Raw genomic sequence first — 15,583 nt, forward strand, 5'->3', positions numbered from 1 at the left:
ACACCAAGTTACATACATAAAATTTCAGACATGCTTGTACATTTGGACACCTATCTCCTCTTTCAGACTTCAGATTATCTTCCCATCAATTTTTTTCAGAAGCAGGAAGGGTACTGACTCAATTAATATACATATATTATGAAATTGATTATTTTTAAAAAATAGCCCTTTGGTCACAAATTTGAACTAAGTACTGAAGAATGAGTTATATATACACAGTAGATAATACAAACAGGATTCGGAAACAAGTTGTAACAACTTATATAAATCCGATTCCTTAAATTAACTTTCAACTTTAAATAAACATTTGCCCTTTTTGAATGACAGGTATAATAGGAAAAAATAACGGAGAAAAAATAAAGATGAAAACAAAAATGAGAAGAAAAAAAAATTGTAGAGAGAGATATCATAACATGAATTAACACTAATAGTAAATGAGGAATAAACACAGTCATACAATGCAGTACAAGATCAAACAATAATAAGATTACGGCCACAAGTAATATTCAAGTTACAAATCTTTTAGAAGCAGAAATAAATTGATACACATGTTTAGAAATGTTGGTATTGAAGGAATAATTCTTTGTAGAATCTCCGAATAAGAGATTGTGTAAAGGGACCAAGCTAACGCACTTTGAAAAAAAATATTTTTTTTCAAAGTGCATTAATAACGACCATATTAACGCACTTTGAAAAAAAAATGTCAAGCTTGATCAATGTTCTCACAAATAATCGGTATGATAAATAATTGACCCCGGTTGGATAACCTTTTTTATGATGAGGTCACTTGAGGACATGAGATATTGAATATTTGAATATCTTATGTTTTGATAAATGTTATAAAAAGGAAATTGGTCTTTTAGAAAAAATGGAGAGGTAATTGTTTTATATCATTATTTTATTTCTGTTTAAATATTATAGTATGTAATAGGTAGATGTGAAGGGGGGTGCTAAAAGTGAACGACTCAAAGCATTGAATTTATCTTAAGAAAAAGGGGTCAATTTGATTTTTCAAAGTTATGAAAATTCTTTCTCTCTCATATGTTTTACTGTACTTACATTTTTTTTTTAGTTTTCATCTGTTATACGTTGACTCATTTATTGAAAGTTTTCTACGTCATACTGATACAAGTTATGTAAATGCATATACATACAACTACCTGTTTTGGGTATAGCATAGGCATCGAAACCGGGCGAAGGACAAGAGGAGGGGGGTTAGCTTCCCACTTAGTTTGGAAAGATATACATCATATAAGCATTGAAAATGCGGCTTATCCTTTTGAAGGTTTATTACTCCCCTCCCACGTTTTATTTTTTACCGACGCCTATGTATTGGAATGATAAAGATTTGGACCGTTAGATCTTATATCCGTCTTCTCCTCTTCTCGACGGGAGTAAATCAAATGCATGAGTGTTTTGAAAGATAAATTACAAATTTAATCTTTCCATTTCTAAAATCTGAATCCAGAATTTTGTTTTGTTTTTACATATTTTTCAAAGTGCGTTAAGTGTCTCCATGATAAAATATATTGATGTAAAATCTTAACGCACTTTGAGAAAAAAATTTCAAAGTGCGTTGAGTTGGTCCCAAATTTAACGCACTTTGAATTTTTTTCAAAGTGCGTTGATTTCGTCCCAATTTTAACGCACTTTGAAATTATTTTTTCAAAGTGCGTAATGTTTTCAAAGTGTGTTGTCACACTGGTCCTAATGGGTCAATGAATTTTTTTTCCTTGAGTCAGTTTATAGAGGACATTCTAATAAAAAGTGTGCTGCTGTTTTGATTTTTCCACAAGCACAATTAGGATTATTTATTACATGATATATTGATATTATATTATATTAACTAATTAATAATAATATTACGATAAATATAATGTATATAATATATCATTAAAAAAACCTTCAAAACCCCATTGTAAAATATAATGGGTACATTGTTCAAATACACTACAAATTACTTATACATCAGACCTGGAATCCTTTCTGTTTATTTATTTTGCGACATGCTATTTTGAAAGTTAGTCCTTTCCATTCAGCTGAGTTGCACTTTCTTCGAACAGTTCACATTGATTTTCCAAAAAATCGTTGGTAAATAACAAAGCTTGTTTTAAAGCATTCAAGGCCAAAATGCTTATATCCGTCTCAAGACATCCCTCCCTCTCGTAGTTTTTCACCGGAAGAACATGAGCTCTTGGGATGGTGATGCCCTCAGCAATCTTGTCAACCATTTCTTTTATAACCTGGCTGTGAAACACTTCTTGTATGTCATCATCAACTGAGCTGCATACTTTATCAATCTTGGTTACAAAAACTAATAAAGGAATGCCTCAAAAATATGTTTTATAGGCATTTTAATTTAACAGAATTGTTAGAATCGATGTCAGTACTAACTGAATTATTCTAAGCTATAGTCTAATTTTTATGCATGTTATACAAACAATTATTTTAGTCCAAGCATTACAAAAAGAAAGCGCTTAAAAATAAATGTTATCACTAATTTTTTCGTGGGAATTTAATTTTCGTTGTTTCGAGGTATGGGAAGGCCCATAAATTTATAAGTACGAAATAATGTTAAATTTAATATGCTAATACATTACTACTTACCTTTCTCCCCGCCACGAAATGAATCCATAAATCGATATATTTCCCACCCAAACCTCGAACATTTTACCAGAGGAAAAATAGACTTTATATTAAATTTTTATATGTTAGAAAATTACACGTATAAGTTCTTTGCCACGTGATTACTGTAAAATGAGTTTTTCAGAGATCAGTTGTACCTCTATCAATTATCATTTCTCTGATGTCTTTGAGTTTTTTGAAAATCCACTCTGGAATAACATCAAATGTACTTCCATTCAGCACATAGACTACCACATGAATTTTATCCTTCAGAGTTGGGTGTTTCTGGAATCCATTTATATCTGTTGATGCCGCAGCCACAGGATTGAACTGTTAAAAATAAATATTAACACACTGAAGATTTTAGATCTAAATATAAATATTTATATGTTATAAATAAATGTTTATTAATTGCATGTTTCATATCTATTTTAGCCCAGTGTTCATTTTTCTAATCAATTGTAAATATTTATTTATTTTAAATTTAAGAATTTTCAATTTTGCGACCACAAAAAACTTTGACCAAACCTTGTAGTTATTTGGCAGATTCCCATCCAGAATGTAGACAATATCCTCATTCTTAATTGCAAGAGATTCTTCTAATCCTCGTGTGTCACACAGTCTGAATTTTAGAAAATTCCCTGAAGATTGGTCCCGAACTCGAAGTTTGTTAAACTTTAGAATAAATACATTTTTATTAGCATTTTGAAAAGTTGTAAAAAAAAACCAATGTTGACATTAAGTTTTCTTTTTTCATAAAAGATGTGGTATATATTATATCCTCGATTTAATATACGTCTATAAAAACCTTTCAAAGAAGTATTCAATTCATGCTCTATCGCACATGCACACATTGGCTAAAGCGTTTGCTCTAGGGTATCAAAGAAGGAAGTCAATTCTTATTTCTTGGCTTCTAATCCCAGTATGGGACGCGAAAATCGGTCCTTTGGATGAGACCGAATAAATCGAGGTCTCGTGTCGCAGTAGGCACTAGCACTAAAAAAAGATATCTTTCTTCTCAATGGCCCTGAGTGCCGAGAATATACCAAGATTGGTAGCTCTCCACCGGCAAGTGGTAGCGTCTTTATATGAGTGCAAAATTCTCGAGAGGGACGATAAACAACATACAATCAATCAATTGATCAATCTTGCACTTTAATACATTCCAAGATAAATTAATTATTACATATTCCAAGTCGTTCCATCAGATTCTTCATTGTACCAAGCAAAAAAGTGATTTTATATTAATTATAATATCAGTATCAAAGAACAATGACTAAGTTTGGCTATTTTTTTCCTCTTGAAAGACAGAAAATTGTTTCTATGAGCAATATACATACATAGCATTTCTTTTTTCTTTTCTCCTTTTTTCGTAGCTTCAAGGGAGAAAACTAAAATTATAAGCTGTGCCAAATATGCAACTCGATGGCTTAAATAATGACAAAGTCTAACTCTTATACTACTATTTGATAGCCTAATACTAGTATGATGTTCCAATTTAATATCACTGTGTATCTCAGAGATGAAAAATTAGTTCAAAGTAATAAATAGCACATGATCAATGCTTTATCTTGAATTACATATTCTGAGCTATTTTATCAAAACAAGTAAAATAATCAGACATACACTTGTTGTAAGACTGTGTTGGGCACTTCCGGTCCAGGCACGTGATGAAATCTCTCCTCGAAAGATTGAGTTGAAAGTATTCAACAAACTTGATTTTCCGGCACCAACTTGACCAATAAGAAGAATGTTTACTTCTGAAACTTTTGAATCCTTTAGTGGCGAAAATGATCTGATAAAGTCTCTCAGGTTGTGAAGCGTCTGAAGCGTATAAAATTGAAATTTACAACCATACAAGAACAATGCTTCAATTAATGAATTTACATTTCAGCTTCAATTTAATTACCTTTGATTAAAATTTTTGCGAATTGTAAAACAAGAAAACCATCTATATTTTATTGGTTTTAAATTTCTATACTTTTAGTAGATTTTTAAACCTGTTGTTCCCAGGCCGGTGACTGTCTCCATGGCACTGTTAGTCTATCTATATAAAGAAAGCAAATAAAATCTGATTAAAAGTACCGTTATATACAATAATAATAATAATAATAATAATAATAATAATTATAATAATAGTAATAATAATAATAATAATACACAATTTATAAAACGTTGATATTGAATTAATAAAACTACTCTAAAGTGCTGTACAGTAAAACACAAGTAAACATATTTATGAACAATGAATACATTTATGAAAATATATGTGTTAGAAATCAAAACATTTTTTTCAGGTACATGTATGTTAATGTATCAGTTGGTTATCAGCTGACATGACACAATCTTAACCGCTAGGGAATAACTTCCGCTGTTTTGTTTATTTACTAGGGCAATCTTAATAACCTCCTTTTGTTGTATTCCAAAGAAAAAGGTATATTACAAATATACAATTGTTTTGAGACAAATTGTAAAACACAAACATTTCTAATTTTCACCTTTTATCAAATACACCTCCATGTCTGTTACATTGTTGTGTCCATCCTCATTTTTTGAATCATAGTATCTGCTTTGGAACATATTATCTGGAGTTAACGAAAAACTGCCCAAAGTGCTGTCGACCTTATTCTCAAAAGACTTCAAATCTTCGAACTTTGGGCCATAACCGCTATTAAAATAAAGATTCGATGTTTGTCCCCCTTTTAAAGGAAATATTGTGGGCTGCCATTTTGAGCTTGTGTACAGTTTGAATAGAAACGAATTTTCATCGGTGTACCATCCTCCTTCACTTTTCCAACTTTCCGACGCGTATCCTCCGTACACATTATTGTCAGTGTTGTAGAAGATGGTCACCGTAGGTCCCTTGTTGTCACATAACTCGTGGAACTTCTGAGGGGTACACCCGTCTCTGGATATTTTGTACAGCAGTTTGAAATGACAATCTTTGCCGATCCATTCCGAAAGTTGTTTTTTGTCTCGGGTTATTAGAAGAGCTGTCATGCTTTTCTGAAATGGAAAAAAGTAAAATATTGTGACCACTTAAAACTCAAATTTCCCTCTAATTGGCTGTTATTTTCAGGATGACAATGCACCTATCCACCGAGCCAGATCAATTCAAGAATATGTATCTAGAAATCGAATTAATTGTTTAAGCTGGTCTGCTCAGTCTTCAGACATGAATATTATTGAAAATGTTTGATTGCACATCAAACAAAAACTTCAATTAGCTACTGCTGCAATAAAATCGAGAAACAATTTATTAAGGGAATTCGACGTTTATGGACATTTGTTCTATACCTAATGCGTGTCACGCAATTTAACTGCTGATTTTAGTCATTCACATGACGTCATGATCCGACTTTCCGGATCACCACACCGTGGTTTTCTGATTCCATTTCACCACTCTCTGAATCTGATGACAGAGCACGCAGGAACATGACGTTATTTTTTTTTTTTTTTTTTTTATTTTTTTTTGCGCGCGTCAAAAAGTCCCTTGTTGTTATACATTGTTTTAAGGATAGATATAATTCATTGATCTCTAAAGACATATATTTGTTATATTTAGCTAGTTATAAGGGGATATATATCAAATTTATTATTATAACAGTAACTTGATCCGAAGAGTCGTATCACGTCGAGTTGACAGGCTTGGATCATCGGATCAAACGAGACGCGATCGGATTCGGATCAAGTTACTGTTATAATAATAATATATAGGTATTGCGCCTGCTTGCCATAAAAGCTTGAATGGTTCCTTCCATTAGCGGATTCAAAATGTAACCAGACTAAAAGAACATATTACGAAATATTAAATTGTAAGATTTCTTTTTACTTCTGTTGGCATGTTTACCTAAGATTGTTCATAAGAAATCTTAAGATATATCTTAAGAAAATCTTAGAGTCATCGTAAGATTATCTTAAGGTGTTTTTCAAAGCTATCTTATGATTATCCTAAGCTAAGACGTCCTAAATCATTATGACATAGAAATACTCCAAGGAGTAATTATTAACTCTTTACAACTTACTCAATTGTTATGCAACATACACTTAATGATCCCGTCTTTGAAATATGACGTTACCATTTCCCCGCAAGCACTTTATAGCGTGGTACAAGTTTCTCTAAAGTTTAAGGTAAATAATATTATGACTTAATATTTTAATAAGTAAATAACTTTTCTTATTTTATTAGACTTTAGCAAGTATAAAATTAAAGAGAATTGGCATTAAATTAAAGATTAATTGAACTTTTTAAAGTGCGTGAAAAAGCGTGATTGCGGGGAAACGGTATATGCGTGATTTGCGTTAGAAATAGGAAATGGTTTATGCGTTAAAATGCATGACTGCGGGGAAGGGGTTTTAAACTATTTTAGGGATCAGAGAGTTGTAATTTTTTGCTATATAATGCTACACTTATGTCATCATAATAAAAATATTTTAAAAAATGAAAATTAAAAAAATAAAGAATTTGATTTTTTTTTAATTTATAAATATAAATCATATTTTTAATTAGTAACCATCTAAATTCGACGATATACTGTAATATTGGTTGCATTTAAAATCAAATAGAGAGCCATTTGATCATTCAGAATTCTTAAACGATGAAAAGCGCGCCAATTTAGTGAATTTACATGAGTGAAACGGAAGGCAGCACAAAATCGGAAGAAGCAGGCAAAACTGGAGGAGCCCCTCCCCCCTCCAAGACTAAATTATTCGCAAAAAAAAAAAATTGTGAGAATTATTGGTTATACTCCAATTTCTGCCATAGAGGGCGGTTTCAACATCTGAGAGGTCACCGGAAAAAAAATGAAAGTCTCTCTCTATATTAAGACGTCATAAATCATTATGACAGAGAAAACTATCTTTTTTTCTCTCTCTCAGGTTAAAATTGATCGATTGTTTATTGCATGTTTAACGTCCCTCTCGAGAATCTTTCACTCATATGGAAACGCCATCACTTGCCGGTGAAGAGCTACAAATTTTGTCAATACTCGGTACTCAGGGCCATTGGGCAATGAGGGATTTTTTTTCGCGCCAGCACCAACTGCGATACGGGGCCTCGGTTTATAGAATCTCATCCGAAGGACCGGTCTCCATGTCCCATAGTGGGATTCGAACAAGAGACATAGGGATCAACTCCTTACTCCGCGACTCTCTCAGGTTAAGTGAGATTACATAGTTTTATTCTGTTAACAGGTTACATCTTACAATGTATGTTGTGCATCTGCGTGAGGCATTACTGAATGTCATAAGAATTTTAATCGTGGATATTCTTGGAAAGTACGACGATTTCGTCGAGCCAGCAACAACATGGACGCAGCTATTTCTGCTTAAGATAGACTTAAGATATGTCAAAAGCTGACGTAACTTTAAGATTATTCTTAACGACTTTCGATCCTGATATTAAAAGGTAAACTTTTTTTGCCAAGTATGTTTTTAGTTTCTACAAACATAGCTTATTTAAAATTCAAATCAAAAAATGGGGGTCAATGTGCTTCTTTTGGCGCTTCAGCACATTCAATATGACCTTCTTGAACTGAATTTTGTGTCTTAATTAAAAATTACATCTTCTACTTTTTCCCTGCGATATTTTTATCCAATTAAAGCAAGAAACAAAATGAACTCTAAGTCTGTTTCAAAAAAAGACACTTTAAAATTGTAACTGACAAAAAGTTTCAAATTGCTTCGTATAATTTATTATTTGACCTTTCTGCACTAATCAAATGTGATTTTTCTGGCATTGAAAATTTAATAAGCAAGAAAATCATTCTAAAGTCTTAAACTTTTTTCTGAATTTATACAAATAGGTCAATGTTATCTTGAATATTTCGGAACGAACATCAAAAGTGGGGGTATATGATGTTAATTTTCAGATATTACTAAAAAAGTGTCAGTTTTACGTTAAATTTGGATCAATTTTTCCCAGGTTTTCAGAATATATTTACTATATTTGTCACGCTTTGTTGATAGAATTCATAAGAAATAATTTAATAGATATTTCAGAACCAGCATGAAACATTTCGCTGCAAAAAGCAGTTTTATGTGCAACCAGCATGGAAAAATAGGAATCCAAAATAAAGAGTATTGTAATAGTTCAAAAGGGAAAAACTGATGATTACCGTCTAAAAAACCTTCCGCCACAAAATAAAGTCCCCAGTTTAATTCAATTTGAATAGAATTTAATCGCTGTTTTTTCATTGAATATAGTTTAATTTGCATTGTAGAATTCAGATTTAATGTAAGAACTTAAAAAATGATGCAGCATCTTATAAATAAAGGACATGACCAAAATCCACTCAAAAACTCAGGATCGAACGTCCTTAAGAACTTTCTTAGGTTACGATACTTTCGACAACCCCACTTAGTTCTAAGACTTGTCGTAAGTATATCTTATGACGTTTCTTAGTCCTCATATAGCTTCGTAAACATGCCTACGGTGTCTGTGTAAACACGCCGCTGTTATGACCGAATACTTTCTTTGAGTGTCTGTATATTCGCTGAATAAGAATGGTTTTATTTCAAAAATGGCAGTAAGGTATTGACTTACTAAAGTACATAATATACGTAAAAGTAATATATGATGTTTAAATGTTTTAACTTCAATTATATCGTTATTTTTTTTTTTAAATTCTGGGATCCACGCCTTTGATGATCTATTCGATGCCATATTTTGTGCAAGCTGACCAACATACTGCAATAATAACAGAGATAGAAGAGATATGTCAAAGTTACTATGATTCTTTGAAGGCTTCGTTGTATGGTGCGTTTTGTTTAAAATAAATATTATTATTTTGAAATTGCGATATTTCCCAGACCACCAGCTTATTGATGACACCTTACTCTGGGACTTCATATCCGGGTTTTAAACGCAGTTATCTCTCGTGATGATTAATAGCATTTTACATGTACTTCGAAAAAATATATATAATAAATTAATATATACATATGTAATGTATAATGCAAGATGGAGATTCTTGTAAGAGTACAGCTAAACAATTGGTGACTTACCTTACTCAAAGACACAGTTCCTTAATCAATTCTATGAATTAAACTGCACTTTTTCTTTCGTTTTATTTAAAAAAAAAAACTACGGGGTATCGGTCTATACGTCGAAGATAAAATAATCAATTTAGATACTTTTCAAAGTTTGTTTTACTTACGTACACGTTGAAAGAAATAAATAGTAATTGATAGGATACAATAATCATTATTAAACTTTAACGCATTCATCGTTAATCAAGGACAAAATGAATAAATATCAAATAACATCAGATCTTTGTGAACATGAATGTAATTTTCAATGAGATTTAACAGACATATTTATTATTTTTTTTTCATTTGAATTCGTTGATTTAGCAAGTTTTTTTTATTTAGCCTTTTTTATTTCTTATATGAATCTTAGGGACGTTTCTTTACACCACTTTTTGATTATTAAGAAAACGAATATTAAATAAATAGATAAAATGAATAAAAAATAACAAATTAAATAAAACTCTAACAATAGATGTTTTTCTTTTTCAGATTGTGACGAATTATACATGTACATGTATCTTCTATATGTATGAACCAGATTTTTTCATAACAAAATTAAACATGTGATCACAAATACACTGAAGACAAAATAAAAGATTTATCAGGAGTAATAAAATGACGAAAATTTTCAGGCAGTCGGAGCCCTATCCGAAGGACAACTTGTATATACTAGCTAATAATAGTCACAGCGTATACATACATAGATCTACTTTTTCAGCATGTTTGAATCAAAATCTTCTGTATTGCTTGTAGAGAATTTAAATACCTGTATATCATACAATACTTTTGTTGATTTATGTACGTAATATTTTTTTATATATGTACGAGGGCTGTTCAATAAATAATGTCCTCAGTGCTCTGAAAGAAGCTAAAGACGCTTTTCAATGATCGATTTAGTCTTCATGATTTTACTAAATAATCTCTTTTAAGTAAAATACATGTCCGTAAGATTTTTTATCCAATTTCTGATTGTTTTTAGAACTCATTTTTGGGTATGACCCTTAGTATACTGGAAAATGGCAGATCCAATGATTTCCCTGACTTGTTTCTTCCCTCTGAAAGGTGTTTTTTTTTTAAGTTTGGAAATAGAAACCTGCCAAAAGGTCAAAATCTGGCAAATATTGTTAATGTGAAAAAAACATTAACTTTCTTTTTATCCCGAAAACCCCTTTACTCTTCAGGGCATGCGGGTTTGGACGCTGTCTTGAAGAAATTCAATGTAGCGGATTCCTGATTCTGGGTCCTTCCTCGAAGAAACCCTTTGATGTTTTTGCAAAAAAATTGCTTGCTTAACTCCTCCAGAAATTAAACTGTCTCTCCGAGTACGAATTTGAACAACAATACCACTAATTTTTAAGAAAATTACATATAAATCTGTCTTTGTGCTCTTGAATACCTGTGCTCTTGTCAGACATTCGCTGTTTTTATCAAATACATTTTATGGTAAATTTTGTTTTGAGGGTTTCAATCAATAGATTCATGTTCCAATATCTGTTTGAAAATAAAACAAACGTGGATAACTAAAATGACTGATGTTTTAAAATAATTGTAAAGAATTTCGTATACGCTGTCGTTTTCACTCATTTTTCAAAATATAGGGTGACCTTCGAGTACCAAGCTTTTTTACCGTCAAACGTTTCTCAAAAACAGTGAAAACTACCCCCGATATGATGTCTATCAAATTTGCTATTTGTCTTAAAGTCAATCATACATCATCAAATATCATTTGTTGAAATTTGGCAACCAGTACATAAGTTGTTATAATTTTTGTTGGCAAGGAGGGTACCCTTTTTTGATGCCCATTATATAATTTTTTATCATTGAAATCCACCTGCTCTTTTGTCTATAAAACAGGCATTGGTTGCTGTAAATGTCATATATTTCAGTGAATATTTCTTTGGGATTTTTAACAAGTTTTACGGCAGCTATAATGAAGCTTTTATTTTCACTCTAGTTTACTGATTCCTTACCATTTGTTTATAATGCAGTGTCTCGAAAAGCCCTTGTTTCCCAGCTTCTCACGATGAAACTATGTGATGAAAACTGGTCACATAAACTGTTATAAATTCATGAAAGATTAAATAATGAGAGAAACTGAAGTTTAATGTCATATGATATCTGTTATGTATGTTATATAGTTCAGGACATTATTTATTGAACAGCCCTCGTATATGAAAAACATTAACCTTAAACTAAATTTAAGGTGTTCCAAAACTTCCTGAATACTTTGAGTATGGTGGATAAGAAAACATTTATAAAATAAATAAATGTATTATTTACTTGAAATTTGCACTTCTTTATGAAATTTTGCATTCAATTTAACACCTTTTCTTTATTGACATAAATTTCCTTTTCCTATCATTTCATACACACATATTAGACGTTAAAAGAAATCCACCTGCTAGAATATAATCGTTGGTGGGAGAGGTGTGCAGTTCTTAGGTATAGAGTATCTCTTTTTTCGATTATGTTAGCCCTCTCCAACCTCAAAATAGTATGCGTGATTTAACCCTTTAATTTTATATTGATTATATTTAAATATGACATTTAACATGTACGACGTTTAATATTTCTAGAATGTCTTTTTAAACTTGTTTAAACTTGGTCTTATAGGTATTTTTGTAAAAGTTTTCCGAACAATATTATTTTCGACTTTACGTACGTAACTAAGGTAACAACTGTTCTTTCGTCAACCCCTTGGCACCTTTGAAATAAAAGTGGACTGAGGTTCTTTCGGACGAGACCTTAAAAGTCGAGACCCCGGTAGGCGTTTAAGATAATAATCCATCAGTCCTTGGTGCACTCAGTGCACAGTAAATGTCTTAATTGAGCCTTTCATTGGTACAAGTATATGGAGCCAAATTTAAATGAGTGAATAATTTTCAAAAAAGATGTAAAATGACGTACAATTAATCAATCAATCAATCATAAACGATACTGTTGATATTTCATAGCTTGTTGTGTTAAAAAATTGTTTATAGAGGTTTAAAATAGTAATTGATTAATGCTCTTCTTTAGTTGATTAATGTAAGACAAAGTATATATTGATATATCTATATTTGTTTTACATGAGTTTTTTCTTGATCTATTACATGACTTTGAACAGCAGGGTAATTTACAAACTATTTTGAGTTATGTTGTCAAGTTTTGTGTAAACTACTGTCATAACTGTTTTTTGTGTTGATATCGTATTCAAATATAGTTTAACTGTAGCTCTCTGCTTGAGAAAATTCGGACAGATAGAAAGGAGACCCACAGATCCAGGCGTCGTAAAAACCTTATATTTACGCCGTCGATTTGTCACGGTGTAACTGGTTTCGGGATATTTCTAAGTTAATAGTGAAAAACAAAAATTTTTGCAATCAACAGATGTACAACAGATCGTCTTTGGATGTGAATTTTTTTTTTAATGCTATTTTTAGCCTACCTTTTAAACACCAAATTCCTTTGGAGTTATATGAACTAAAACAGGCGATACCACCGCGTTTGACTTCAAATATTTTAAGAACTCATAAAAAAGTAAGATTATTATATTCTCAACAGTGATCATTGTTCTTTTATTATTAACAGAGAATTTTTGAACTGGACTAGAATGCAAACGTTAAAATCTTTGAACCATGCGAATTTTCAAGACCAAACAACTTATTTGTCTATGTATATAAATGTCTTTATTTTATGAATACCAAACGGGTTTTATCTTTCGTTTTTTTTTATGATTATTGATGCAAAACTATTTGCTAGTACCTTTTCCCTGTACTCTTCAAATCCTGTTTTTTTTGTGCATATAACATTAAAACTCTAAATATTTAAAGAAAAATACAGAACATATCATGTTCAAACAATGTGCAAAATAGATTAAGTTTTGTCGAACAGTTTCTAAAATCTTAAAGATCTTGGACCCATCGCATATACTAAATACACCATATTTTCTTTCCCTTTGTTCCGCATTACACACAGGTGAAATCAATATTTATGTTATTTTAAACATAATCCTATTTCATGCTTATATATGATATTTGGCATTTGAAAAATATATACAAAACCAATATTCGCTTACCTTCTATTTGTCTGCGTTACATGCGAATGAAACCGATATGTTTGTGTTTTGATATCTCACGTCTATATTTGATGCTTCTCATTGAAAAGGGGAAAAGTAGTATTTTAAAGTTGTCGCAGTACCTATTTAATGAAGTAAAAAATCTATATTTGACCAACACAATCTGCATACAAATTATATCTGTACAAAAATAAAAAATAGAATTGATTACCAATTTCCACTTCATATGACTATATAACTGCAACAGTTGAACACGAATAATTATTCTTGAATGACTTTGACATGTTAAAATTATAAATAATATATCTTTTTATGAATCAGGTTCATAAGAAGTAATTTCGGGGGATAGGGATGGGGGCAAAACCATCAAACATTATTAGTTTAGCGTAGGGGGGAGGGGGGGGGGGGGGGGCTTACAAACTAAAATTCAAAAAGAATAATAGGATATTTGAGAAAGCACAATGATAAAGTAAGTATCATATGATATGTGCCTAAGGTGTTTATAGAAAAAAATAAATAAAAGTTTTTGTGTTTCACTCATTGATCAGTTAATGGTGTTCAAATTTTGAGATAATTGAAAGTCAAAGAAAAGGACTGTAAATCTTTATTTTGCATGATATCAATACTTGTCCAATTGAAGGCAATCGAGTTCATCGGTCTAAATTATAAGTATTCTCTTTGATACAATTTTCTGCTGTCTTGAATTAAAATTTCCTTTTGGACAAATATTTTGCCTGGGAACCGGGACTATATTTTTTGGCATCAGATCAGCAATGAGGCACCAATGTGACTTTAACTGACAAACCAGCTGAATAAGAATTGCATTATGGGTTACTACGAACACTACAGGAATTTTGTGCTTGATAAATTCCTTTATTGTACTAACGGTGAATAATTTAATTTCACTTGTATCAAGCAATTTCATTGGCTGAATCATTCAGAGGAACATATAATATTTTGTATAACATAACTTGCCTACGTCACAATGCGTTACGTCAAAAACGTATTACTCCGCTTGACGTTACTTTTAAAATAATGCTCAATTTGAAGCCGTTTTCTGGAGGAAATATTGTCTCATTTTCTACACTGAAATTAAATTATAAGGAATGAAGCTAATTTCAACTTATGTTATCCGATATAACAAAACTTGGGGCAGTTTACGCTTTCTTATAAACCGCTTCGCGGTTTATATGACGTAAACTGTCCCAAGTTATGTTATATCGGATAACATAAGTTGAAATTTGCTTCATTACTTAAATACATTGCAATTGTCAGGTGGATTCCCTAGCCAAAACAAAAATGTGTTGTCCATTTAAATGCATACGAGAAGCTGCTCGTTTTCCTCATCCTGGTGTTCTGAACTTGACACTTAATACGTATTAATATTTCCATTTCCAATTGTTTTCCCTATGATAAACACTAAAAAAGTAAATCTTGTTTATTCTCTGTGATTCCGGTGGCATGTAAATTTCTCTATCCAAATAATACTGAAGAGTCCAAGTTCAACCTGCATGTATATGTAGCAGAAGGATAAAACGTACGCTGAACTAGGACCTGAGGTCCCCTGCTCAGTTCACGACTATCGGGCCTGTTTACTCCGCTACAAAATGTAGTGCGTTGCATACGTAAAGTGAAAATAGAATAAATCGTAATACTGTGAAGCCTTTAAAGTGTAAAACAAACAACTTTTTAAAAGGAATAACCATCTGATGGGTATTAGAAAAGATAGAGGGGGTGGAGGGTGGGTGCTGAGCAACATTAACTGCAATTTTATGCGATATATGATATATAAGCGTTTAACATTTATGGATAACGTTAGGTGACCCGTGGTCTCCCCTATGATTTTATTCCATGTAACGTTATAGTACACAT

At 31.5% G+C, this 15,583-nt stretch overlaps 1 protein-coding gene across 1 annotated transcript; it reads right to left on the reverse strand.

The window, feature by feature from the left end:
• Positions 1–662: 662 nt before the first annotated feature.
• LOC134283631 (interferon-induced protein 44-like) lies at positions 663–9,706 on the reverse strand. The gene is made up of 7 exons (XM_062766130.1): positions 9,631–9,706; positions 5,124–5,631; positions 4,626–4,672; positions 4,252–4,449; positions 3,154–3,300; positions 2,784–2,955; positions 663–2,329 (listed from the first exon to the last, which is right to left on the reverse strand). The coding sequence occupies exons 2-7, from the start codon at positions 5,623–5,625 to the stop codon at positions 2,022–2,024; spliced, it is 1,374 nt and encodes a 457-aa protein (XP_062622114.1). The 5' UTR covers positions 5,626–5,631; positions 9,631–9,706; the 3' UTR covers positions 663–2,021.
• Positions 9,707–15,583: the final 5,877 nt, after the last annotated feature.

Source organism: Saccostrea cucullata, unplaced genomic scaffold, assembly GCF_032062105.1.
Source record: "Saccostrea cucullata isolate Sc308-1 unplaced genomic scaffold, CSIRO_AGI_Scuc_v1 ctg5114, whole genome shotgun sequence".
In the NCBI taxonomy this organism is placed as follows: domain Eukaryota; kingdom Metazoa; phylum Mollusca; class Bivalvia; order Ostreida; family Ostreidae; genus Saccostrea; species Saccostrea cuccullata.